This window comes from Ranitomeya variabilis, chromosome 1 (assembly GCF_051348905.1).
Source record: "Ranitomeya variabilis isolate aRanVar5 chromosome 1, aRanVar5.hap1, whole genome shotgun sequence".
Classification (NCBI taxonomy): domain Eukaryota; kingdom Metazoa; phylum Chordata; class Amphibia; order Anura; family Dendrobatidae; genus Ranitomeya; species Ranitomeya variabilis.
Genome location: NC_135232.1, coordinates 419,021,361 through 419,049,054, shown reverse-complemented (window position 1 = coordinate 419,049,054; position 27,694 = coordinate 419,021,361). Strand labels below are relative to the sequence as shown.

The window sequence follows — 27,694 nt, the reverse complement described above, 5'->3', positions numbered from 1 at the left end:
TTTAGCACTGGGGACATCATTCTTTCCTTTATAGATCACTTGGTGAAGGGGATGCACACACTCTTTTCAGGTGGGTTTCAAACCAGAAATTGTGCTACCCAAAGCTGAAAGGAATCGAGGCATTTCTATGCACTGACTACTTGTTACTTAGTTTCTTTTGAGCATCTTTTTACCGTTTTGTGTTTTCAAAGACCCATAGTGGTATAATAAGCGCCCTGACCACGCCAGGCGACCCCGCTCTGGACTTTACAATACAAGGCAATGGAAAGGCGAAAGGTGCTTGGACGTCTCGGAGCGTTTGTCAGGGTTTTTACTTGAAAAATCGCTAGCGGTTGTTTCATTGTCGAATGCAGTTAAAAAAAAAACTTCCAGAAAATGCACAAAAATGGCAGCGGTGAAATGTAGAGAAAGTGCTCAGGAAACGAGAAAAAAGGAAGCTCCCTATTGCGTCTTCTGCTTGAAAAAAGGATCTTTTTGGCTGCCTGATAAAGAGCTCATGTAATGGGATGGCGCTGCATAAGGGGGGCACAGGCTGTGGGGTATTGAGTCCTACTCCGCTCGCTATGAGTCAGTGTGGCCCTCGGCTGTGAGGAGCCCCCCGCTCGCTACGAGTCAGTGTGGCTGTGGCCCTCGGCTGTGAGGAGCCCCCCGCTCGCTATGAGGAAGAGTCCGCTCTGCAGGACGCTGCTGCTGCTGCTGCAGCCACAGGTAGCGCGGCGCCGCCGTCTGAGGGAGCAGTGAGGAGGAACGACACGGAGAGCGGACAAGCAGCAGCATCTGCACAGCGCGTCCGTCATGGAAATAGTGTGTGAGGAGGCGTGCCGGGAGGAGAGCGCGCAGCTCATTGGCTGGACACCAGGGGGCGGGGTTAAGGAAACTAGAGTCCGGCCGCGGTGAGCGCACGGCAGCCCGGAGTAGTGCTTCTGCCAGACCCTGCAGCGCACAGTGCGGAGCAGGAGCCCGGAGGAAGGAGCGCCCGGGAGTACAGGAAACATGGCGTTCGTGAGCAATGGAGCGGAGAACGAGGCGGATGAGGTACGGACACTCCATGTCATCCATGCAGCTCCGGCTGTGCGGGCGTGTGCTTTCCTACTAGGATGCATGGAGCTTCTTAATGGGCACATGGGGGTAACAGGTGGCAGCTAGGTCCTCTGGCAATGGGTCTCACCTGCAGTCATGGCCATGCACTCCATCTTCTCCGCGTGGTGATGGCGATCCTTGGACCACCATGTAGCGGTAAGTCTAAGGCCACATTCACACTAGCAGTATTTGGTCAGTATTTTACATCCGTATTTGTAGCCAAAACCAGGAGAGAGTGATAATACAGAAGTGGCGACGTGTTTCCATTCATACTTTGCCTCTGGTTGTGGCTCACAAATACTGATGGAAAGACCCCTGATAGTGTGAACGTGGCCCTAAATGTGCCCAGTGGTCCAGGAGACGCCCTGGAGCTGGTGGCGAGCTGGGCGCACAGTTAGGCTCCGTTCGCACTAGTGTTTTCTGTCCGTGAGTAAAGCTGCCATCACACGGACACCAGGACCAATGTCATCCAGGTGAGTGTTCTATCTTCTGTGTCACGTGCCGGATCTGTGCGTGACAATAAAATCGTGGTCTTTTCTGTATCTGACGTGACGCTCGCCTAGTCACGGCTGTGGGGGCGCAGGAACCGGCAGCTTTCAGGTGGATCGTCTGCATATGGGTTCAGTGCAGGATTTACTGTAGGAACCGGCTAATGTCCTGTGTTACTAGCTGCGGAGGTGACAGAACGGGTCACAATATAGGTCCTTTTCTGGATGAAAATCCTATGTTTTTATTTTTGTAATACGCTGGTGTGAACTGAGCCTCAGAGGGTTATTGGAACGATCCATCTCCAGTGAGGCACCGTCTCGTGTCATTATTAATCATTTATGTGTACATGTAATAGATGGCAGAATCCATGGGACCCAGCCCTGAGAGGGCCGGCATTATGGGCGGCCGCCAGTGACCTCCAGGACCGTGGCACAGGGAGAAATGGTAGAAGCTGCCGTACTACCCCCCATAGCCGGAGCCACAGGTGTGTGCAGACATGATGGCGGATGCAAATTGTGTGTCATCCGGAGGATATTTCAGTGTCATGGCTCCCGGGAGAGAGTAACCACAAGGGATGGAGATGTCGTGTCTTCTTATATTGCAAGACAACACATCTAACCCGTACTGCTCATTTGGGAGCAGTTTGTCTTCTGATAGCGGTTGTCACGGTGACGGGACACATCGGAGAAGTGATCATCGGAGCCAGCAGCATGTGTTCAGGGAGCTGCCGGCCACGGCCCTTATTGCTGTCCTTAGTTTATGTAATCGCTCGTATTTTCATCCAAGTAACAGCCATGCGCATGAATAAAACACGGAGTCATACAAAATGCATCACTTCCAGTCGGCTGAGTAACATTGGGGGGTACGCTGCCACACGCGGCTGAGATTCCAAAGAGCACGATGAACAAAAGCTGGAATTAAAAAATGTACGCAGCGTTAATGTATCTTCCACTTATATAGCGCCATCATACTCCACAGCACTTTACTGATGGTGTCATCTGTCCCCCACAGCGTCATTTCACTATCAGTACGGCTTTGGAGTGTGGGAGGAAACCTGAGGACCCCAATGAAAACGTGGGGAGAACATGCAATCTCCTTTCAGATGATGCATGTATGTGTGCTACAGTTCCTGCCACTTTCAAGATTTCTGCTCTTAAGGGGAATGTCACCAGGTTTTTGCTACATCATCTGAGAGCAACATAATGCAGAGCAAGAGACCCTGATTCCTTTGATAGTTTACTGGGTGCAGCAGTTGTGTTCTTAGATGCTGTATGAGGGCTGTCCCACACGTCCAGATAATTCCGGTACCGGAAAAAATCGGTACCGGAGTTATCCGTGTCTGTGTGCCCGTGAGCTCACGTAGGCCATAAGTGCGGCACACGTGTGCCGCCCGTGTGCCGAGTGGGTACCACACGGAGCGTGTGGTACCCACGCGTGTGGTACACTGCATCGTGCTGAAGCCGTGATTCATATCTTCTCTGCAGCAGCGTTTGCTGCATAGAAGATATGAATAATAGTGTTTAAAATAAAGATCTGTGTCCTACCTGTGCGCCCCCCCGCTGTTCTGAAAATACTCACCCGCTCCCTCGTTGGCTGTCGCTGCTTCCTGGTCTGGCCCCATCTTCTCCTGTATGCGGTCACGTGGGGCCGCTCATTTACAGTCATGAATAGGCGGCTCCACCCCTATGGGAGGTGGAGCCACATATTCATGACTCTAATCTGCGGCCCCACGTGACCGCATACAGTAGAAGGGGCGGCCAGACCAGGAAGCATCGACAGCCAACGAGGGAAGCAGGTGAGTATTTTCAGAACAGCGGGGGGGCGCACAGGGGGTGGGGGGGCGCACAGGGGGTGGGAGGGCGGGGGACACATAGATCTTTATTTTAAACACTATTATTCATATTTTCTCTGCAGCAAACGCTGCTGCAGGGAACATATGAATCGCGGATTCAGCACCAGTGGGGGGGACAGCGCTTACTGTAGCGCTGTCCCCTGCACGGCACACGGACTGCAAACGGAGAAGGTCCGTGTGTGGTCCGTGTTTTACACGGACCCATTGACTTTAATGGGTCCGTGTAATACGTGCGCTCCCACGAACACTGACATGTCTCTGTGTTTGGCACACGGAGACACGGTCCGCAAAAAATCAATGACATCTGCACAGATGCATTGATTTTTATGGGTCTACGTGTGTCAGTGTCTCCGGTACGTGAGGAAACTGTCACCTCACGTACCGGAGCCACTGATGTGTGAAACTGGCCTGAAGCAGAGCTGAGGATGCTAACCCCACCCACATTGGACTCCGTATGTTCTTTGTCTATTGACCGTGAACTGCTTATCAGAGGAGGGGGCGTGACCGACCTGGGCTCATGTGCCCTGTAGTCCAGGCAGTGATTATCTCCTGGTGATAAAACATTCATTGTATGGAAACAGTACACAGCTCAATAAGTGCCATATTGCTGAATTCAGTGTCTTAGCCCTTACAACCCCTGGCAAAAATTATGGAATCACCGGCCTTGGAGGATGTTCATTCAGTTGTTTAATTTTGTAGAAAAAAAGCAGATCACAGACATGGCACAAAACTAACGTCCTTTCAAATGGCAACTTTCTGGCTTTAAGAAACACTAAAAGAAATCAAGAACAAAAAATGTGGTAGTCAGTCAACGCTGGTGATTCCATAATTTTTGCCAGGAGTTTTATATTGTGTGGTCCTCATATTACATGGGAAAAACCTGCTAACAGATTTCCTTTTAAGATATGAAAATCAGATTATTCTTTTTCATAGAGGATAAATATTGCCTAAATTGGTGACATTAATATGTATGGATTCCTTTACATCTGAACACTATGAGCTCTGTACATGTTCTGAACCTTTATAAGGCTTATCTAACGTCTTAGTCATCTTTTTAATAAGAGTGACTCAATCGCTGAGATGAAACCTACTCCTGTTTGACTGTTTATTCTTCATAGTTTCAGTGCTTTTCTAGGTGGGCTATGGAGTGTACGTGTCTCGCAAGCGCATTAAAGGGAACCTGTCAAGGTGTTTGGCCGATACGGCCACCGCCTTTCAGGGCTGATATAGGGCATTCTATAATGCTGTATATATGTCCCCGATCCAACCTGCAAGAGAAGAAAAATAACTTATATTATACTCGCCTGTGGGGCGGTCTGGTCTGAGGGGTGTCGCTCTTCTTGGTCTGGCGCATCCCATCTTCCATCTTTCTGCTTGCTTCATGTGGATGACGCAGGGACTCGTCATCCTCATGAAGCAAGCTGGATGACCGCATCGGAAGAAGATTGGAGGTGCTGGACCAAGACCAGCGACACCCCTCAGACCGGACAGCCCCGCAGGCGAGTATAATAAGTTACCGTATTTTTCTTCTCTTGCAGGTCGCATCAAGGACGTATATACAGTATTATAGAATGCCCTGTATCAGCCATGAAAGGCGGTGGCCGTAACTTGTATTGCCCAAACCTGGTGAGGTTCCCTTTAAGGGGTTTTTGATAGGCTGTGGGGACATGGCACACTTAAACATTATGTCACATCTGACATAGAGCAGTGCTCTACCATATGTGACTGCAGATATTGTCAGTCTATGGATCTCAGCAGGCATTTTTAAGTGAATTTCTAGGAATCATATATCTGTAAAAGCTAAAAAGAAGAGATGTGCAAATATTCCCATACTGGCATGACCAAGACTCTAGAAGATGTGTGGGATGCTGGGCGCTGCTTCTCTGCTCATGGAGTGCATGGCCAGCTTCTTCCCAGGTGTAGTAGGCCAGCCAGATCTTGTGTTAAACTTGAACCGTTTGCAGTGACTTGTAGTTTACCGGTTTGTGCCAATAGTATCCGGTAGTGCAACCCGGGGTCCGTTCCCCTTCCTGTGTCCTGCAAAGAGGAGGTATTTTCAGATATGATGCCAAAGCGTCCTGGATCCCTCTGGAAGTAGTCCTGCCAATGCACATGGAGCAGGTTTTTTTTTTTTTCTTGGAATCTGCATAAAATGATCTAAATCTCATCTACAGATTTCATGAATTGAGCTGCAGATTCTGACATCTGTGGCACGTCAATGCAGTTATTTATTTTTTTTGCGGATTGATATTTACCTTTTGTAATGCATTGCAAAAACAATTACGGTAATTTGCAGCCTGTAGATTTTGGTGTGGAAAATCTGTATCCAGTCTGCAATGTGTGCAGGCACCTTAATGAAAGTGTATTTACCAGAGAGTTCTTTACAGAAAAAAAAACATGTTTTACACAATGTATCTCTACATTCTGCACATCCTCTGTTTTTCTTCCTGTCACATTAAATGAAACATACCAGGTCCCCCATTCACCCCAACCCAGCAGCATTCACTGAGCCATAAATTCCCTGCCTAACCAGCCCTGTATAATGTTGTTAAGTGAAAAGGTTTTAAAAAGCATTTATAACCTCGCTTTTCCTATGCTATTGAGGGCTTTGACTAGTCGACTGGGCGTTCGTTTCCTCAGACTTGTCAGCCCTCTTTCCATGTTATCACACCCCAGTGGGTGCAATAACATAATTTGCAGGAGCCGACATCATTGGGAACTGATGCAAGTCTGGCGCATGCACGTGGTTCATTCCAGCAGCGTCACTGCATTTCTGAAGCCAGGTGTATGCTTTTTGGCCATCTTCTGAACCTTCGGACATGTGCAGTGCACCTCTGAGCTATTAACATGTCCATGCTTTGCAGGCCAAGTAGTTGGCAAAAAATCAGGAGGACATGGCCATTTTTGATCCGAGTGATGGATCAAAATTACCCATATAAGTCTATGGGTCCACAAAAATAACTGTACACTAATTCCCTCCATTTGCACGGTGTGTGGTTTACACAGTTAACATATGTATAGGAGAAGCTTTTCAATCAATTAAAATCATTGATGAAATACTGATAATAAAAATGATGAAAGTGAGATCCAAAACTCTGAACAATGGTCCGAACTTGCAAGGAAAAATAATGTCCATCTGAAATGAGGCCTAATGAGAAGACAGAAGGAGATATGGGTTTATGCTTCCAATGTTTTGTTAGGAAATGTTCTTTATGCTGAAATTCTAGTTCTACTACGGTACTTATTTTCTTCTACTCAAAATAGGCCCTTCAGGAGTGAGACCTTCAAAACCACTACTCTCCTACATTACCCCCACTGCTCTCTTGAAATTTGTGCTGGGTGACCAAGCAGGGTGGCCTGTATCTTACAAGTTGCTCTCTGTTATTGCTTTGTATTGGGTGGCAGTTTAAAAAAAATAAATTACTCCTTAATTTCCAGTAGGCAGATAGCCATCTTATTTAGAAATGTGTTATTCGTGCTTTCTTTTTGGGTTGTTTGTTGAATTGTTTGAGTTTTCGTTCCTGGGGCACTGAATAAATTATGATTGGCCCCTAGAATAGGGCAATTGTCTAAAGGGTTTTGTGTTCCTTAGTTTTTAATGTATTAGTTTTATAGAATAGGAAATCTTATTCCTTTGCAATTCTACTCTCACACCATTCTTCTTGCGGTGTCTAAGGCCACGTTCACGCGATCCGTTTTTCGTCAGTATTTTACATCAGTATCTGTTAGCCAAAACCAAGAATGAAACAGTCAGAAGAAAAGTATAATATAAACACTTCATCACTTCTGTATTTTTCACCCACTCTCTGGTTTTGGTTTACAGATACTTGATAGTATGACCATAACCTAAAAAATGAAAAATAGTATAGGCAAAATTACGGTAGTCCTGTTTAGTGCCTCCAAAAGAGAAGTGAACAGTACTTAACATAGCGTCAGTCATGTGATTTTTGGCATTCAGCTAGCAGTACCTGTTACTGTGCCTCTTGTTAGGAGAGCTGACAGCTCCTCTTTAATTGAAAGCAATTTTCTGCCATATCTTTTAAATTTTAGTTCCCCCCCACCCCCCCAAAATTAAGAAGTTGTAGGTATGATGCCCCTCTACGTAGTATGTTGTCTCCACAAATGCTGACAATTTAAAAAAACAATACTTCTCGCCTAAACCCGGTCCTCCGCTGCTGTGGTCTACTCAGGCACAGCAGTGGTCATGTTGTGATCGCACCTGCCGCACTCTTAGAGCCACAGGCTCATTCGTGGAGAAGGGAGCTGATGCCGATACCAGCTATGTGGCGTGGGACACCACTATATTCAGCCACTGACAACACCAGAACAGCCAAAGGACCACACGTGGCACTTTCCACAGGTTTAGCTTATCCCATCATTAGGGGGTGTTTGTATTTTATTTTGAGAGCTGCTTTTTAACAGTGGGAAGCCACTATGCTGAAAAAAAAAAAAAAAGCCATACTTAACAACAAATCTACTTCCTTTCCGACATCCACCATTCCCCCCCAGACAGTCTCTGACCTTGCACAGCCAACTAGTGGCCTCAGCTGTCATTTCACTGATGATCGTCATGAAGTCATCCCTTCCAGTCCAGTAAGGACCATCGTAGCAGCTGGAGCAGATTCCGGTGGTAAGTATGGCTTATGTTTCTTTTTCTCTCACCGTGGTGCCTTTTCACTGTTAAGTTTTAAAATATAGCAAAGATCAAATTTTAATGTCAAACCTATTGTTACTGAGCCAAGAAACACAATTAGAGCATATAAAATGGTTAAGTAAATGGACATGTTCTTTACTCATCCACAGGTTACCATGCCATGGGTAAGTGTGTAATATCAATGATATGAAAAACTGGTTTGTGGAAATACTTTGCCTGAGTAAATATGTCGGAGAATCCCACATGATTTAGGCCTGTGAAATAGAGTAGGAATAATGCATAATTTAGAGAACTACAGTGGAAGCTACTTGTGGTTTAATAATTCGTATAACATGATACGTCATAGAACTAGAAGGCCAGTAGTGTAAGTACCTGGAAATGTGTATTGACTTGTATGGCCATTGCCGGTACGATATGAACATGCTGATGTTATTCTGCCCCGATCGTTCATGATGAAAATCATAAATTTTATCTTGGGCTTTTTTTCTGATTTCGTAATTGGTTATAAATAAATTACATTATCAAATGTTGTAAACTTAATGGCTACCCTACTTAATTGGGGTAAGTACTTTATGACAGTACAAGGGGCATGACCGGCTTGGGTTTGCCAATCCCTGTTGTTGATTACTGTGCATCGTTTATCTTTAAAACATGATGATTATCTTTTGTACACTTTTATCATCGTAACTAAGGTTGATCGAATAGCTTTGGATAACTGCTTATCCGAATAGCTATAGCGCTTCCCGGATACCTGGAGCGCTACCGATAATCAGGTCTCCGGCGCCGCAGCTGCATGTGTCACGGCTGAGAGAGCCCAACAAACAGGCTCTCCATGCATGTGTTATGATTGTCACACAGTCGCGACACATGGAGCTGCGGCGCCGGACACCTGATTATCGGGAGCGCTCAAGGTATCCGAGGCAGCTATTCGGGAAGCGCTATAGTTATTCGGAAAAGGACTTACTCAAAGCTATTTGATCAACCCTAAATGTAATGTCAGATTAATCACATTGGACTAGTGTATGTACAGTTTAGGGGATCTGTGAAGCGAATGGCATCCTCATTAGGGTCTGTGCACACGCTGCGGATTTTGCTGCGGATCCACAGCGGATTTGACGCTGCGGATTTGCAGCAGTTTTCCATGCGGTGTACAGTACATGTAAACCTATGGAAAACCAAATCCGCTGTTCACATGCTTTGGAAAAAAACACGCGGAAACGCTGCAGTTTATTTCCCGCAGCATGTCAATTCTTTGTGCGGAATCTGCAGCGGTTTACACCTGTTCCATAATTGGAATCCGCAGGTGTAAAACCGCAGGTGATATCTGCACAAAAAACGCGGGTAAAACGCAGGGCTTTTTACCTGCGGATTTTTCAGAATCTCCCTACGCTGAGTGTGACCCCGGCCTTAGATTGCTTGCGTTTTTTCATTGCTTTTTTTTTTTGTCTCTTATTGCTATGTGATGTTTTAAATAAAGCTGCTTTATTTTTGATGCTTCGAGGTATTTGGCTTTCGCAAAACTTTGATAGTCATGTATAGATTACATGCGTATTTGATGTATTTTCGACCTCGGAAAAACACTAATGGTCCTCCGCGGATTTTTCCACCGCGGATTTGATAAATCCGCAGGGCAAAAGCATCACGTTTTTTTTCTGCGGACTTACCGCGGTTTTTGTGCGGATTCCACTGCGGTTTTACACCTGCGGTTTTCTATTATGGAGCAGATGTCAAACCGCTGCGGATTCCGCACAAAGAATTGACATTCTGCGGAATGTAAACTGCTACATTTCCGCGCTGTTTTTTCCGCAGCATGGGCACAGTGCTTTCGGTTTACTGTAAACTCATGGGAAACTGCTGCGGACCCGCAGCAAAATCTGCATCGTGTGCACATAGCCTTAAACTATGTGCGGGTTTTCCTCATCTAATTGGAGTTTATGGGGAAAACTCTGCAAAGAAAACTCCGCATACTCGCAAGAGAAATTGCAATGTTGAGCCGCAGATCCATTTATGTTGATTTAAAAAAAAAAAAAATATATATATATATATATATATATATATATTTTGCAGACCATAAGTTTGGGCACACCTTCTCATTTAAAGATTTTTCTGTATTTTCATGACTATGAAAATTGGACATTCACACTGAAGGTATCAAAACTATGAATTAACACATGTGGAATTATATACTTAACAAAAAAGTGTGATACAACTGAAAATATGTCTTATATTCTAGGTTCTTCAAAGTAGCCACCTTTTGCTTTGATGACTGCTTTGCACACTCTTGGCATTCTCTTGATGAGCTTCAAGAGGTAATCACAGGGAATGGCTTTCACTTCACAGGTGTGCCCTGTCAGGTTTAAGTGGGATTTCTTGCCTTTTAAAAGGGGTTGGAACCATCAGTTATGTTGTGCAGAAGTCTGGTGGATACACAGCTGATAGTCCTACTAAATAGACCATTAGAATTTGTATTCTGGCAAGAAAAAAGCAGCTAAGTAAAGAAAAACGAGTGGCCATCATTACTTTAAGAAATGAAGGTCAGTCAGTCCGAAAAATTGGGAAAACTTTGAAAGTGTCCCCAAGTGCAGTTGCAAAACCATCAGGTGTTGCAAAGAAACTGGCTCACATGAGGACCGCCCCAGGAAAGGAGGACCAAGAGTCACCTCTGCTTCTGAGGATAAGTTTATCTGAGTCACCAGCCTCAGAAATCGCAGGTTAACAGCAGCTCCGATTAGAGACCAGGTCAATGCCACACAGTTCTAGCAGCATACACATCTCTACAACAACTGTTAAGAGGAGACTTTGTGCAGCAGGCCTTCATGGTAAAATAGCTGCTAGGAAACCACTGCTAAGGACAGGCAACAAGCAGAAGAGACTTGTTTGGGCTAAAGAACACAAGGAATGGACATTAAACCAGTGGAAATCTGTGCTTTGGTCTGATGAGTCCAAATTTGAGATATTTGGTTCCAACAACCGTGTCTTTGTGCGACGCAGAAAAGGTGAACTGAAGGACTCTAAATGCCTAGTTCCCACCATGAAGCATGGAGGAGGATGAGTGATGGTGTGGGGGTGTTTTGCTGGTGACACTGTTGGGGATTTATTCAAAATTGACACTGCATCTTGCAGCGGCATACTTTTCCATCCGATTTGGGTTTAGTTGGACTATCATTTATTTTTTCAACAGGACAATGACCCCAAACACCTCCAGGCTGTGTAAGGGCTATCTGACCAAGAAGGAGAGTGATGGGGTGCAACGCCAGATGACCTGGCCTCCAGTCACCAGACCTGAACCCAATCGAGATGGTTTGGGGTGAGCTGGACCGCAGAGTGAAGGCAAAAGGGCCAACAAGTGCTAAGCATCTCTGGGAACTCCTTCAAGATTGTTGGAAGACCATTCCCGGTGACTACCTCTTGAAGCTCATCAAGAGAATGCCAAGAGTGTGCAAAGCAGTCATCAAAGGTGGCTACTTTGAAGAACCTAGAATATGACATATTTTCAGTTGTTTCACACTTTTTTGTAAAGTATATAATTCCACATGTGTTAATTCATAGTTTTGATGCCTTCAGTGTGAATGTACAATTTTCATAGTCATGAAAATACAGAAAAATCTTTAAATGAGAAGGTGTGTCCAAACTTTTGGTCTGTACTATGTGTGTGTGTATATATATATATATATATATATATATATATATATATATATATATATATATATATATATACTCCCAACTTCCCTACCCTCCACCTCCAAAACCAACTACTCCACCATTACAGAAGATCAACTCGCCACTCTACTCTCAAGATCGCATCTCACCACCTGTGCACTTGACCCGCTCCCAACCCACCTCATCCCAAACCTCACCACAATCTTCATCCCAACCCTAACCCATCTCTTCAACCTATCACTAACAAATGGTGTTTTCCCCTCAAGCTTTAAACATGCCTCCATCACACCTATCCTCAAAAAGCCCTCTCTTGACCCATCCTCTGTATCTAGCTATCGCCCTATATCACTTCTCCCCTATGCCTCAAAACTACTGGAACAACACGTCTACCTTGAACTGTCCTCCCATCTCTCTTCTTGCTCCCTCTTTGACCGCTTACAATCTGGCTTCCGGCCACACCATTCCACTGAAACTGCCCTAACTAAGGTCACCACTGACCTTTTAACCGCCAAGAGCAAGCGACACTACTCTGTTCTCCTCCTCCTCGACCTGTCGGCTGCCTTTGACACAGTGGACCATTCCCTATTATTACAGACCCTCTCATCCCTTGGCATCACAGACTTGGCCCTATCCTGGATCTCATCATACCTAACAGACCGGACATTCAGCGTCTCCCACTCACACACCACCTCCTCACCTCGCCCCCTCTCTGTCGGAGTCCCACAAGGTTCAGTCCTTGGGCCCCTGCTCTTCTCCATTTACACCTTTGGCCTGGGACAGCTCATAGAATCTCATGGCTTTCAGTATCACCTCTATGCTGATGACACACAGATCTACATCTCTGGACCAGATATCACCTCCCTACTAACCAGAATCCCTCAATGTCTGTCCACTATTTCATCCTTCTTCTCCGCTAAATTTCTGAAACTTAACATGGACAAAACAGAATTAATCATCTTTCCCCCATCTCACGTGACCCCCCCAACGAACCTATCCATTACAGTAAATGGCTGCCCACTCTCCCCAGTCCCACAAGCTCGCTGCCTCGGGGTTATCCTTGACGCTGATCTCTCCTTCAAACCACATATCCAAGCCCTTTCCACTTCCTGCCGACTTCAACTCAAAAATATTGCACGAATCCGTTCATTCCTCAACCAAGAATCTGCAAAAACCCTAGTCCATGCCCTCATCATCTCTCGTCTTGACTACTGCAACCTCCTGCTCTGTGGCCTCCCCTCAAACACTCTCGCACCCCTCCAATCTATTCTAAACTCTGCTGCCCGACTAATCCACCTGTCCCCCCGCTATTCTCCGGCCTCTCCCCTCTGTCAATCCCTTCACTGGCTCCCCATTGCCCAGAGACTCCAGTACAAAACCCTAACCATGACGTACAAAGCCATCCACAACCTGTCTCCTCCTTACATCTGTGACCTCATCTCCCGGTACTTTCCTACACGCAACCTCCGATCCTCACAAGATCTCCTTCTCTACTCCCCTCTTATCTCCTCTTCCCACAATCGTATACAAGATTTCTCTCGCGTATCACCCCTACTCTGGAACCCTCTACCACAACACATCAGACTCTCGCCCACCATCGAAACCTTCAAAAAGAATCTGAAGACCCACCTCTTCCGACAAGCCTACAACCTGCAGTAACCACCGATCAACCAACCGCTGCACGATCAGCTCTATCCTCACCTACTGTATTCTCACCCATCCCTTGTAGATTGTGAGCCCTCGCGGGCAGGGTCCTCACTCCTCCTGTACCAGTTATGACTTGTATTGTTCAAGACTATTGTACTTGTTTTTATTATGTATACCCCTCCTCACTTGTAAAGCGCCATGGAATAAATGGCGCTATAACAATAAATAATAATAAAATATATATATATATATATATATATACATACATACATACATACATACATACATACATACATACATACATACATACATACATATACACACACTCACTGGCCACTTTATTAGGTACACCTGTCCAACTTCTTGTTAACACTTAATTTCTAATCAGCCAATCACATGGCGGCAACTCAGTGCATTTAGGCATGTAGACATGGTCAAGACAATCTCCTGCAGTTCAAACCGAGCATCAGTATGGGGAAGAAAGGTGATTTGAGTGGCTTTGAACGTGGCATGGTTGTTGGTGCCTTAAGGGCTGGTCTGAGTATTTCAGAAACTGCTGATCTACTGGGATTTTCACGCACAACCATCTCTAGGGTTTACAGAGAATGATCCGAAAAAGAAAAAAAATCCAGTGAGCGGCAGTTCTGTGGGCGGAAATGCCTTGTTGATGCCAGAGGTCAGAGGAGAATGGGCAGACTGGTTCGAGCTGATAGAAAGGCAACAGTGACTCAAATCGCCACCCGTTACAACCAAGGTAGGCCTAAGAGCATCTCTGAACGCACAGTGCGTCGAACTTTGAGGCAGATGGGCTACAGCAGCAGAAGACCACACCGGGTACCACTCCTTTCAGCTAAGAACAGGAAACTGAGGCTACAATTTGTACAAGCTCATCGAAATTGGACAGTAGAAGATTGGACAAACGTTGCTTGGTCTGATGAGTCTCGATTTCTGCTGCGACATTCGGATGGTAGGGTCAGAATTTGGCGTAAACAACATGAAAGCATGGATCCATCCTGCCTTGTATGGAGCATCTTTGGGATGTGCAGCCGACAAATCTGCGGCCACTGTGTGATGCCATCATGTCAATATGGACCAAAATCTCTGAGGAATGCTTCCAGCACCCTGTTGAATCTATGCCACGAAGAATTGAGGCAGTTCTGAAGGCAAAAGGGGGTCCAACCCGTTACTAGCATGGTGTACCTAATAAAGTGGCCGGTGAGTGTGTGTGTATATACAGTGGGGCAAAAAAGTATTTAGTCATTCAGCAATAGTGCAAGTTCCACCACTTAAAAAGATGAGAGGCGTCTGTAATTTACATCATAGGTAGACCTCAACTATGGGAGACAAACTGAGAAAAAAAAATCCAGAAAATCACATTGTCTGTTTTTTTATCATTTTATTTGCATACTATGGTGGAAAATAAGTATTTGGTCAGAAACAAAATTTCATCTCAATACTTTGTAATATATCCTTTGTTGGCAATGACAGAGGTCAAACGTTTTCTGTAAGTCTTCACAAGGTTGCCACACACTGTTGTTGGTATGTTGGCCCATTCCTCCATTCAGATCTCCTCTAGAGCAGTGATGTTTTGGGCTTTTCGCTTGGCAACACGGACTTTCAACTCCCTCCAAAGGTTTTCTATAGGGTTGAGATCTGGAGACTGGCTAGGCCACTCCAGGACCTTGAAATGCTTCTTACGAAGCCACTCCTTTGTTGCCCTGGCGGTGTGCTTTGGATCATTGTCATGTTGAAAGACCCAGCCACGTTTCATCTTCAATGCCTTAGCTGATGGAAGGAGGTTTGCACTCAAAATCTCACGATACATGGCCCCATTCATTCTTTCATGTACCCGGATCAGTCGTCCTGGCCCCTTTGCAGAGAAACAGCCCCAAAGCATGATGTTTCCACCACCATGCTTTACAGTAGGTATGGTGTTTGATGGATGCAACTCAGTATTCTTTTTCCTCCAAACACGACAAGTTGTGGTTCTATCAAACAGTTCCAGTTTGGTTTCATCAGACCATAGGACATTCTCCCAAAACTCCTCTGGATCATCCAAATGCTCTCTAGCAAACTTCAGACGGGCCCGGACATGTACTGGCTTAAGCAGTGGGACACGTCTGGCACTGCAGGATCTGAGTCCATGGTGGCGTAGTGTGTTACTTATGGTAGGCCTTGTTACATTGGTCCCAGCTCTCTGCAGTTCATTCACTAGGTCCCCCCGCGTGGTTCTGGGATTTTTGCTCACCGTTCTTGTGATCATTCTGACCCCACGGGGTGGGATTTTGCGTGGAGCCCCAGATCGAGGGAGATTATCAGTGGTCTTGAATGTCTTCCATTTTCTAATTATTGCTCCCACTGTTGATTTCTTCACTCCAAGCTGGTTGGCTATTGCAGATTCAGTCTTCCCAGCCTGGTGCAGGGCTACAATTTTGTTTCTGGTGTCCTTTGACAGCTCTTTGGTCTTCACCATAGTGGAGTTTGGAGTCAGACTGTTTGAGGGTGTGCACAGGTGTCTTTTTATACTGATAACAAGTTTAAACAGGTGCCATTACTACAGGTAATGAGTGGAGGAAAGAGGAGACTCTTAAAGAAGAAGTTACAGGTCTGTGAGAGCCAGAAATCTTGATTGTTTGTTTCTGACCAAATACTTATTTTCCACCATAATATGCAAATAAAATGATAAAAAAACAGACAATGTGATTTTCTGGATTTTTTTTTCTCAGTTTGTCTCCCATAGTTGAGGTCTACCTATGATGTAAATTACAGACGCCTCTCATCTTTTTAAGTGGTGGAACTTGCACTATTGCTGACTGACTAAATACTTTTTTGCCCCACTGTATATGTATATATATACATATAGAATATGTGATATATAGAAAAATATCACAGCAGCACATGTGCATGAATCGGCCATGTGAAAACACAGACAAATATACATTTCCCAAAAATATTTTTTCAGCCTACAATTTATGGGCAGGTAGAGTTGATTGCTGCCACCTGCAAAGTCAATGGGAGGAGTGCAAGATAAGTCTGGATGCTGCCACATCCATACAAATAGAGAAAAAAAAAAAAAAAAACAATCAGCACTCCCAATGTAAACATGTTTTTTTTTTTTTTTTTTTTCTCTATTTGTATGGATGTGGCAGCATCCAGACTTATCTTGCACTCCTCCCATTGACTTTGCAGGTGGCAGCAATCAACTCTACCTGCCCATAAATTGTAGGCTTAGCCCAGAGTGACATGTTTTGTCCAGAGTTGTAGGCTGGTGGCCCAAGAGTGGCATGTACAGTAGAGTAGGACCCATCAGGGGGAGGTCACCTTGCCGTGGTTGATGGGCATACATGAATTGGCCAATTTATGCGCTAAGAATCTCCAATTAACTGTAAGTTTTATGAAGAAAAAAAAAATAAAAATTTTTGAAAAATTTTTTATGAAAAAATATTTTTGGGAAATGTATATTTGTCTGTGTTTTCACATGGCCGATTCATGCACATGTGCTGCTGTGATATTTTTCTATTTATATGTTGCATTTTTGCAGCATGCACATGTTTACATTGGGAGTGCTGATTGTTTTTTTTTTTTTTTTTTTTTTCTCTCTCTCTATCTATCTATCTATCTATCTATCTATATATATATATAATTTTAGTGCCTTGCGAAAGTATTCGGCTCTCTGGAACTTTTCAACCTTTTCCCACATATCATGCTTCAAATGTAAATTTTTGGTGAAGAATCAACAACAAGTGGAACACAGTTGTGAAGTTGAACCAAATTTATTGGTTTTTATATTTTTCTGGAAAATCAAAAACTGAAAAGTGGGGCGTGCAATATTATTCTGCCCATTTTAACTTAATACTTTGTTGCGCCACTTTTTGCTGCGTTTACAGCTGCAAGTCGCTTGGGGTATGTCTCGATCAGTTTTGTACATCGAGATACTGAAATTCTTGCCCATTCTTCCTTGGCAAACAGCTCGAGCTCAGTGAGGTTTGATGGAGATTGTTTGTTTGTGAACAGCAGTTTTCAGCTCTTTCAACAGATTCTCAATTAGATTGAGGTCTGGACTTTGACTTGGCCATTTTAACACATGGATATGTTTATTTGTGAAACATTCTATTGTAAATTTTGCTTTATGATTGGGATCATTGTCTTGTTGGTAGACAAATTTCTGTCCTAGTCTCAGGTCTTTTCTAGACTCCAAGAGGTTTTCTTCAAGAATGATCCTGTATTTGGCTCCATCCATCTTCCCATCAATTTTAACCATCTTCCCTGTCCCTGCTGAAGAAAAGCAGGCCCAAACCATGATGCTGCCACCACCATGCTTGATAGTGGGGATGGTGTGTTCAGGGTGATGAGCTGTGTTGCCTTTACGCCAAACATATCGTTTGGCATTGTTGGCAAAAAGTTCGATTTTGGTTTCATCTGACCAGAGCACCTTCTTCCACATGTTTGCTGTGTCTCCCAGGTGGCTTGTTGCAAACTTTAAACAACACTTTTTATGGATATCTTTGAGAAATGGCTTTCTTCTTGCCACTCTTCCATAAAGGCCAGATTTGTGCAGTGCACGACTGATTGTTGTCCTATGGACAGTCTGTCCCACCTCAGCTGTAGATCTCTGCAGTTCATCCAGGGTGATCATGGGCCTCTTGGCTGCATCTCTGATCAGTCTTCTCCTTGTTTGAGATGAAAGTTTAGAGGGATGGCCGGGTCTTGGTAGATTTGCAGTGGTATAATACTCCTTCCATTTCAATATGATCACTTGCACAGTGCTCCTTGGGATGTTTAAAGTTTTTGAAATAATTTTGTATCCAGATCTGGCTTTAAAACTTCTCCACAACAGTATCACGGACCTGCCTGTTGTGTTCCTTGGTCTTCATGATGCTCTCTGTGCTTCAAACAGAACCCTGAGACTGTCACAGAGCAGGTGCATTTATACGGAGACTTGATTACACACACACAGGTGGTTTATATTTATCATCATTGGGCATTTAGGACAACATTGGATCATTCAGAGATCCACAATAAACTTCTGGAGTGAGTTTGCTGCACTGAAAGTAAAGGGGCCGAATAATATTGCACGCCCCACTTTTCAGTTTTTGAATTTCCACAAAAATTATAAATAACCAATAAATTTGGTTCAACCTCACAATTGTGTTCCACTTGTTGTGGTTACTTCACCGAAAATTTACATTTGGTATCTTTTTTTGAAGCATGATATGTGGGAAAAGGATGAAAAGTTCCAGGGAGCTGAATACTTTCGCAAGGCACTATAAGTAATTATATACCGTATAAGCCGAGATTTTCAGCCCAAAAAAATGGGCTGAAAGTGACCCTCTCGGCTTATACTCGAGTCAGTGTAGGTGTGGGGTCGGCGGCTGAGGGGGAGCGGTGGCTGTCACATACATACTCACCTCCTGGCGCGGTCCCTGCATGTCCCATGGTCTCCGGGCATCTTCCTGTGTTCACGTGGTACCGCTCATTACAGTAATGAATATGCATGCATATTCATTACTGTAATGAGCGGTACGTGACCGCTGAACACAGGAAGATGCTCCCGGAGACCATCTGACAGTGAGACGCTGCCAGGGACCGCGACGGGAGCAGGTGAGTATATCAGGGGAGGTGAGCATTGCGCGATAGTCACCTTCCTCGTTCCATCGCTGTGTGCTGCTCTGTCTTCCATCCTCTGGCTGTGACTGTTCAGGTCAGAGGGCGCGATGACGCGATTAGTGTGCGCGCCGCCCTCTGCCTGAACAGTCAGTGCAGAGGATGGAAGACAGAGCAGCGCGCAGCGATGGAACGAGGAAGGTGACTATCGCAAGTGCCGGGGGCCTGAGCGAAGAGAGGTGAGTGTGATTTTTTTATTTTATTTTAATCGCAGCAACAGCAAATGGGGAAAATGTGTGGAGCATCGTATGGGGCCACAATGTATGGAGCATCTAATGGGGCCATAATGTGTGGAGCATCTCATGGGGCCCCTAACGTGTGGAGCATCTCATGGAGCCATAATGTATGGAGCATCATATGGGGCCATAATGTGTGGAGCATCTCATGGAGCCATAATGTATGGAGCATCATATGGGGCCATAATGTGTGGAGCATCTCATGGAGCCATAATGTATGAAGCATCTTATGGGGCCATAATGTGTGGAGCATCTCATGGGGCCATAATGTGTGGAGCATCTCATGGGGCTCCTAACGTGTGGAGCATCTCATGGAGCCATAATGTATGGAGCATCATATGGGGCCATAATGTGTGGAGCATCTCATGGGGCCATAATGTGTGGAGCATCTCATGGGGCTCCTAATGTGTGGAGCATCTCTTGGGGCCATGATGTGCGGAGCATCTTATGGGGCCATAATGTGTGGAGCATCTTATGGGGCCATAATGTGTGGAGCATCTTATGGGGCCATAATGTGTGGAGCATCTTATGGGGCCATAATGTATGAAGCATCTTATGGTGCCACAATGTATAGAGCATCTTATGGTGCCATAATGTATGGAGCATCTTAATGGGGAATAATGTTTTGAACATCTTATGGAGCCACTAGATGGTGGCCCGATTCTAACGCATCGGGTATTCTAGAATATGCATGTCCACGTAGTATATTGCCCAGCCACGTAGTATATTGCCCAGTCACGCTTATGGAGCCATAATGTATGGAGCATCTCATGGGGCCATAATGTATGGAGCATCTCATGGGGCCATAATGTGTGGAGCATCTTATGGGGCCATCAACCTTTATGCAGCATTGTATGGGGCAAATGTTTCTATGGAGCATCTTACGGGGCCATTATTAACCTTTGTGCAGCATTATATGGGGCATATTTTAATATGGAGCATCTTATGGGGCCCATCATGAACTGTATGGAGCATTATATGGGGGTCCTGATTCAATATGGATATTCAAAAACACTTAACCTACTGATGTCTCCATTAATTTTACTTTTATTGGTATCTATTTTTATTTTTGACATTTACCGGTAGCTGCTGCATTTTCCACCCTAGGCTTATACTCGAGTCAATAAGTTTTCCCAGTTTTTTTGTGGCAAAATTAGGGGGGTTGGCTTATACTCGAGTATATACGGTGTGTATGTGTGTATATAGATAGATAGATAGATAGATTTTATTTTAGCATCGGAAAACTAAAGTGTTTCTTGGAGAGGGCAAAGGTTAGAAGAAATGGCGTGGGAGTGGCTGTGTTTTACCACTAAACTGCTAGTTGCGGAGAATTAATGATTAACTATTTCTACGTTATGCTTCTTTCTCAAATATCCACCATGTCACAATTGGCATAAGAATGCTGTTATGCAGAAAGTTAGGAGATTTATTGTGTCAACTTTTTTGTATTTTTAGAATTTTAGGTTTTGGTATTAGTCTTCCAAGCTTTTTTGAACGTTCCCATAGGCTTGTATTGCAGAAAACAAGAAGACTAGACGTCGCTTCTTTTAACTGTTTGTTTTAACTACTTCAGATTTATAAAATGCCATTCAAAAGCCTGAAGATATGCACAGCAAGTTGTTTGCAATGCAAATATTTATTCCTTTTTGAGCGTTTTCTGAAATGTTTTATAGGTGAACTACACATGAAAGATGTGCACATAAACTAAACTTTGCCGTGCTAAAACTCTGGCAGTCATGTGCGGACTACATGTGTTTTATGTTGCAATTACACTGCACAAACACAATAAAAACACATGCATTTTCTTATCTGCAGATTTTCCTCATCTCATTCAAGTCTATGGGGAAAAAATATCTACTATATAATTGTCTAAGGGGTACTTCCGTCTTTCTGTCTGTCTGTCACGGATATTCATTGGTCGCGGCCTCTGTCTGTCATGGAATCCAAGTCGCTGATTGGTCGTGGCAAAACAGCCACGACCAATCAGCGACGGGCACATTCTGGCGGAAAAATGGCCGCTCCTTCCTCCCCTCCAGTCTGCCCTCACACAGGGTTAATGGCAGCGGTAACGGACCGCGTTACGCCGCGGTGTAATGCACTCCGTTACTGCTGCTATTAACCCTGTGTGACCAACTTTTTACTATTCATGCTGCCTATGCAGCATGAATAGTAAAACGATCTAATGTTAAAAATAATAAAAAATCGTTATATACTCACTGTCCGTCGGCCCCCGGATCGACAACAGGCCTTTCCTGCTCGCGACGCTCCGATAACCGGTCCATCCTGCGATCTCGCGAGATGATGACGTAGCGGTTAGGGGGGGTTAGGCCAGAAACAGCATAAAGTTTTCCCCCTGAACAAAAACCTCCGGGAGAAGCCCAGGAAAAATTTGTCAGTACCTTCCCTTAGAAAAAAATACCCCTTTGACTATGAGTCATCTACATTGTGGGATGAGGCCCCGAAGCTTGATGTTGCTGTGGCTAAGGCCTCTAAAAAATTTGCCCTCCCCTTTGAGGACCTGGGAATATTGAAAGACCCTCTGGATAAGAAAGCTGACACTTTCCTTAAAGGAGCATGGAAACCAGCGGGGGGAATCTTAGGCCTGCCATAGCAGCTACTTGTACCTCCAGATCCCCAACAGATCCCTTATGATATGGGTGGATCAGTTAAACAGCTGCCGGAGGGGGTACCCAGGAACAAAGTATTGGAATCCATTCCCTTGATACGGGGTGCGGCTGCTTTCTTGGCTGACTCATCAGCTGATTCAGTCAGGTTAACATCCAAGTCTGCGGCTCTCAAATGCGTTCTATAGAGCACTCTGTCTCAAGTGCTGGCCGGGAGACTTGCAGACTAAACGTAAACTATGCTCAATCCCATGTGAGGGAGAACTTTTGTTTGGGGAAACACTGGACGATTTCATTCAAAAAGCAGGGGATGATAAGGGATTCCCTAATCTGGCCCCTCCATATCTTAAACAATCCTATCTTAGCCCCCAAGGGAACAGAATAGATGGGATGATGGGAAAAGGAAGGACAGAGGGTTCCTCTTTGGAAATTCTTCCAGCGATAAAAAGTCCTTAAAGTGCCCTTTTTTCCTGGGTGGGGGAAGATTATCCCATTTCCTTCCGGCCTGGGAGAAAATCTCGAACAGCCCCGGGATACTGAATCTGGTCAGGACAGGCTTTCGGATAGACTTCCACTCCCTCCCTCCCCAGAGCTTCATTGTAACTCCCCTGAGGTCCTCTCCACAAGAACAAATGACCCTAGAATGCGAGGTTATGGACCTTGTAAAGCTGTTCTTCAGGAAGTCCCTCCCCAAGAAAGGAGGAAGGGATTCTACTCCCCGTTGTTTCTGGTGACCAAACCAGATGTGTCCTATTGGACAATCCTAAACTTGCGGAAACAAAATGGCTATGTGAGAGTTCAGAAATTCAAGATGGAATCAATAAAATCAACCATCAAAATATTGTTTCATGACTGCTCTGAATCTCAGCGATGCTTACTATCATGTCCCCATTCACAAAGAATCCCAAAGGTTCCTCAGGCTAGCTGTTTACATAAAAGGGGAAGTAAGGGAATTTTCATTAGAGCCCTCCCCTTCAGATTATCAATAGCCCCACAAATATTTACCAAATTAGTGGCGGAAATGATGGCTCATGTGAGGGAGCAGGACATTTTGATAGTCCCCTATCTGGATGATTTCTTGATAACGAGCGATTCGGCTCAACACTGCAGAGAACTGGACAGAGTAATTAATATCCTAGTAGATCTGGGCTGGCTTCTAAATATAGAAAAGTTGAGGCTAAAGCCAAGTACGGTGCAGGAATTCCTGGGGAAAATATTGGACTCTCGGAAGCAGGAATGCCAACTCCCAATGCAGGAAAAAAAGGGAAACTCGTAGACCTAGGGTCAAGAGCCTCACAGAACCCCTCCATGACTTTGAGGAAGGCCATGTCGCTACTGGGTTCCCTTTTCGCTTGTTTACCAGCCGTTCAGTGGGTGCAAATCCACACCAGGGATCTCCAGTGGGACATACTAAAGAACCAGGCCACAATAAGGGGCTACTTAGAGGGCCACATGACTCTATCTTTAACCACTATTCATTCCCTAGATTGGTGGAGAGACGTCCGTAACCTGTCCAAAGTGGTCTCCTGGGCAACCGAGGTGTCCCGGGTGGTTACCACCTGCGCAAGCCCCAAGGGATGAGGGAGCTCACCTGGGTGACAGGATTACTCAGGGGGTATGGAAAGGCCAAGAGCTTGAGGCATCCTCGAACCAGAAAAAAAACTGGGCAGTGGGCTATGCACTGTCAGATTTCCTACATATTCGACAGGGTCATCCTCTTCGGGTGTTTGCTGACAATTGGGCAGTAGTCGCCTATCTAAACCTCTAAACCGTCAGGGGCTAACCAGGTCCTGGGCCCTAATGGACACAACGTCACAGATTTTCAGATTGGCAGAATGCAATCTTCTGTCCCTATCCGCTTTGCACATTCGCAGGTAGAAAATCAGAAGGCAGACTTTCTGAGCCGCACTCAATTGATACACGGCGAATGGGTCCTGAAGCAGTCCATTTTCCAGCAGATCGTGGAAATGTGGGGGGCCTCTGTAATAGATCTGTTGGCCAATGTCAACAATAGAAAGGTGGAAGCTTTTTGTTCTCTAGATCCCAGGGGAAATCCTCAGGCCCTAGACGCTTTCATGATTCGTTGGACTCAGAGCCTGGCATATGCCTTTCCCAAAGCTATCCTCATCCCAGCAGTTCTACGGAAAGTCAGGGTGGACAAGTATTTTAATGGCCCCTTTCTGGCCAAAAAGAACTTGGTTCTCCTGGGTGAGGATGTTGACGATCACCTCTCCTTGGGTTCTGCCGGAACTCCCGGACCTTCTTTCTCAGGGACTGGTGTTCCAGCCTCAGGCAGCAAACCTTCATTTGACAGCGTGGAATTTGAAGGGGTGCTGTTGAGGGAAAGAGGGTTTTCAGGGAATTTAACTGCTGCACTATTAAAGAGTAGGAAAACTCAACACGAAAGCTTATGGTAGGAGAAAAGTCCTGTCCACCTCAGGGGTAAGAGTCCAGGATGGGGTCTCAATCACTGCAATTCTTGAGTTTTTACAGAAGGGACTGGAATGGGGTCTGGCAGTCAGGACCTTTAAAGGTACAGGTAGCAGCCGAGGGAGCACTTAATTATCAGGATATAGGAGGTGACCCGTGAGTAGCAGGTTTAAACCGAGCATGTGCAAAATCTAGGCCAATAGTCAGCCAGAAACTACCACCTTGGGATTTAACTCTGGTCCTATCAGCACTAATAGGTCCTCCGTTTGAGCCTCTAGATTCAGTACCTCTCAAGATCCTATCATTCAAAACTGTTCTCCTTGTGGCTTTAACATCAGCCCGGAGGGTAAGTGACATATAGGTCTTATCTGCAGGTCCTCCCTTCACAAAAGTACTAGATGATGGGGTGATTCTAAAACCTGACCTGGCCTACTTACCAAAGGTATCATCTCATTTCCATAGGACCCAGGAGGTAGTCCTTCCTTTTTGCTTTAACCCTAAGAATAGGGAAGAAAGATTCCACTCCTTAATGTTCGGAGATGTCTGGTTGAGTACCTAGAATCCACCCAGAGTTGTGGGATGAAATGATCTTTTTGTGTTTTCAGGGACCTAGAAAGGACCTTAAGGCTTCCAAGAGTACCCTGGCGAGATGGTTAAGAGATGCTGTAGCTTTACCCTACTCAACCAGTGGGAATGTAACTCTGAAGGGTCTGAAAGCTCTTTCCACAAGAGCAGTGGCAACCTCCTGGGCAGAAAAGTTGGAGGTATCAATAAAACACATCTGTAAAGCTGTCACTTGGTCATCACCTTCCACCTTTTTTAAGCACGATCGGTTGGACCTAGCCTCTTCTTCTGACTAGACCTTCGGGAGGAGAGTTCTTCAGGCTGTCTTCCCTCCCTAAGTTACAAATCTCCTGTAATTCTCTCCGTGGTGCTGTCATGGGGGATAGAGAAAGACTTAGTTACTTACTGGTAACGGGATTTCACAGAGCCCATGACGGCACCCTTTTATTCCCTCCCATCACGTGTGTGGTGAGCACGTTTTTTCACTGTTTTTAGTGTGTTTATGTATAGACACGGTGTATTTTCTGATAAGCAGTACGATACACTGTATATTTTACTGTCATTAACCTGGAGGTCCTTCAATGCTCTGTAAACCAACTGAAGTGAGGGAGAGGTACCGCCCTTTTTATCTGTAGGTTTCCTGTCTCTGAAGGGCGGATCCCCTCTCTCCGTGGTGCTGTCATGAGCTCTGAGAAATCCCGTTACCGGTAAGTAACTGCGTCTTCTGTATTTTGTGTATTTAAAAACGTGTCATAACAACCTCACATGAGCCTTGGGACCGTGAGTGCCGACACCACTGGAATGGCACCAGCAGGGGAGGTGAGTAGTGTTTTTATTTTGTCATGGTTAAACCTGGAGAATGAGAAGGGGTTGTACAAGTAGTGGAAAACTACTTTTTAAGCTTAAAATGTTAAAAAAATGTTTCACTTGTGATATATTTTTTTTTTTTTTATTTCTCTGAAGAGGAAACCCCCATATGCTTAACATAAAAATTATTTTTTGTAATAAAAAAAATAAATAATATTCGCTATACGTTAACATTTTAAACACCCAAACCAAAAATCGAACTAAAATCAAATTGACGTACAATATGTCACAAGAAAACAGTCTCTGAATCAGTGGGATCCATTGAAGTGTTGAATTTATTACCACAAAAAGGGACACTGGTCAGGAAGGTGAAAACAGGCCCTGGGGTGAAGAGTTAAGATATGAGTAAGTTTCATAGCCGTTCTATCCCCTCCACAATCTAGAACAGAGTCAAAATAGATTTCCAGAATACAACTTGGTAAGACCCATCCATTCAATCCACATAAAGTGGCTTGGAAAATAGGAGCAACCCAGGGTCGCACAAACTCCTCCATGCCCTTTTTTTCCTGTGTCTGTTCTGTTTTCTGTTGGTAATGGTTATCCAATAAGTGAAATCCCATCTCGTCAAGAAGATATTGTTAAGACCTTCTAAATACATTAAACACTTAACCCGTAATGAACTTGACACTGGTTGTGCTTGATCTAAAACACCTTGTCCTTCAATGTTTTAATACGGCTATTACAAGTTTTATCTGAGTTTTTATCTTGGCTTGTGACTATTTATCACGTTATTGGTTCTTCTGTGCCCCTTGCTGACATACCTGTAATTTGCAAAACCTTAAATGTAAAAGTAAAATTTTTTTTTTTTTTTTTTTTTTGACAAATGCTGCTCAGCAGGCACAAACACCCGGCTCCTGTGTGGGTGTAATAGAAAGTCTATGGGTTCATTTATTGCTCTTTGCTCATACAGGAACAGTATGTTTCAGAGCAGGTTTCTGATGTATTAGTGGGGGGTCTCAAGACCCTGACTCTAAACGATAAGCAGGAAGAGTCGATATAGAAAAAAAGTACCGTGTATACTCGAGTATAAGCCGACCCCACCCCCCTAATTTTGCAACAAAAAAATGGGAAAATTTATTGACTTGACTTGAGTATCAGCCCAGGGTGGAAAATACTGCAGCTACCGGTAAATGTCAAAAACAAAAACAGATATCAATAAAAGTTAAATTAATTGAGACATCAGTAGGGTGTTTTTTGAATATCCATATTGAATCAGGAGCCCCATATAATGCTCCATACAGTTCATGATGGGTCCCATAAGATGCTCCATACAAAATACGCCCCATATAATGCTCCATAAAATTTATGATGGGGCCCCATAAGATGAACCATATTAAAATATGCCCCATATAATGCTGCACAAATGCTGGTTATGGCCCCATAAGATGCTCTATACAGATATTTGGCCCATATAATGCTGCACAAATGTTGATTATGGGCCCCATAAGATGCTCCATATAACAATGTGCCACATATAATGCTGCTGCAATAAAAAGACATACTCTCCTCTCGTCGCTGCCCGGTGCTCCTCAGCGTCCTGTCTCTCCGCAGTGATTGTTCAGGCAGAGGGCGGCACGCACACTAATATGTCATCGCGCCCTCTGACCTGAACAGTCACTGCAGAGGACGCTGAAGACGGGGCGGCGGTGGACCAAGGAAAGGTGAATATGAAATACTCACCTGCTCCCGGCGCAGTCCCTGGCAGCTTTTCCCGCACAGATGGTCTCCGGGCGCGGCAGCTTCTTCCTCTGTTCAGCGGTCACTGGTACCGCTCATTACAGTAATGAATATGCGGCTCCACCCCTATGGGAGTGGAGTCCATATTCATTACTTTAATGAGCGGTACTACGTGACCGCTGAACAGAGGAAGAAGGTGCCGGAGACAATGGGACATGCAGGAGCAGGTGAGTATGTGACAGTCGTCGCTCCC

The 27,694-nt window shown here is 44.8% G+C and overlaps 1 protein-coding gene across 1 annotated transcript in view; it reads left to right on the top strand.

The window, feature by feature from the left end:
* The first annotated feature begins 556 nt into the window (after positions 1-556).
* TTC39B (tetratricopeptide repeat domain 39B) overlaps positions 557-27,694 on the top strand; it is a 178,327-nt gene continuing 151,189 nt past the window's right edge. Inside the window, exon 1 of the mRNA XM_077249241.1 lies at positions 557-1,035. Within this exon, the coding sequence (XP_077105356.1) occupies positions 994-1,035 (42 nt within the window). The 5' untranslated portion in view covers positions 557-993. The remainder of the gene's footprint in view (positions 1,036-27,694) is intronic.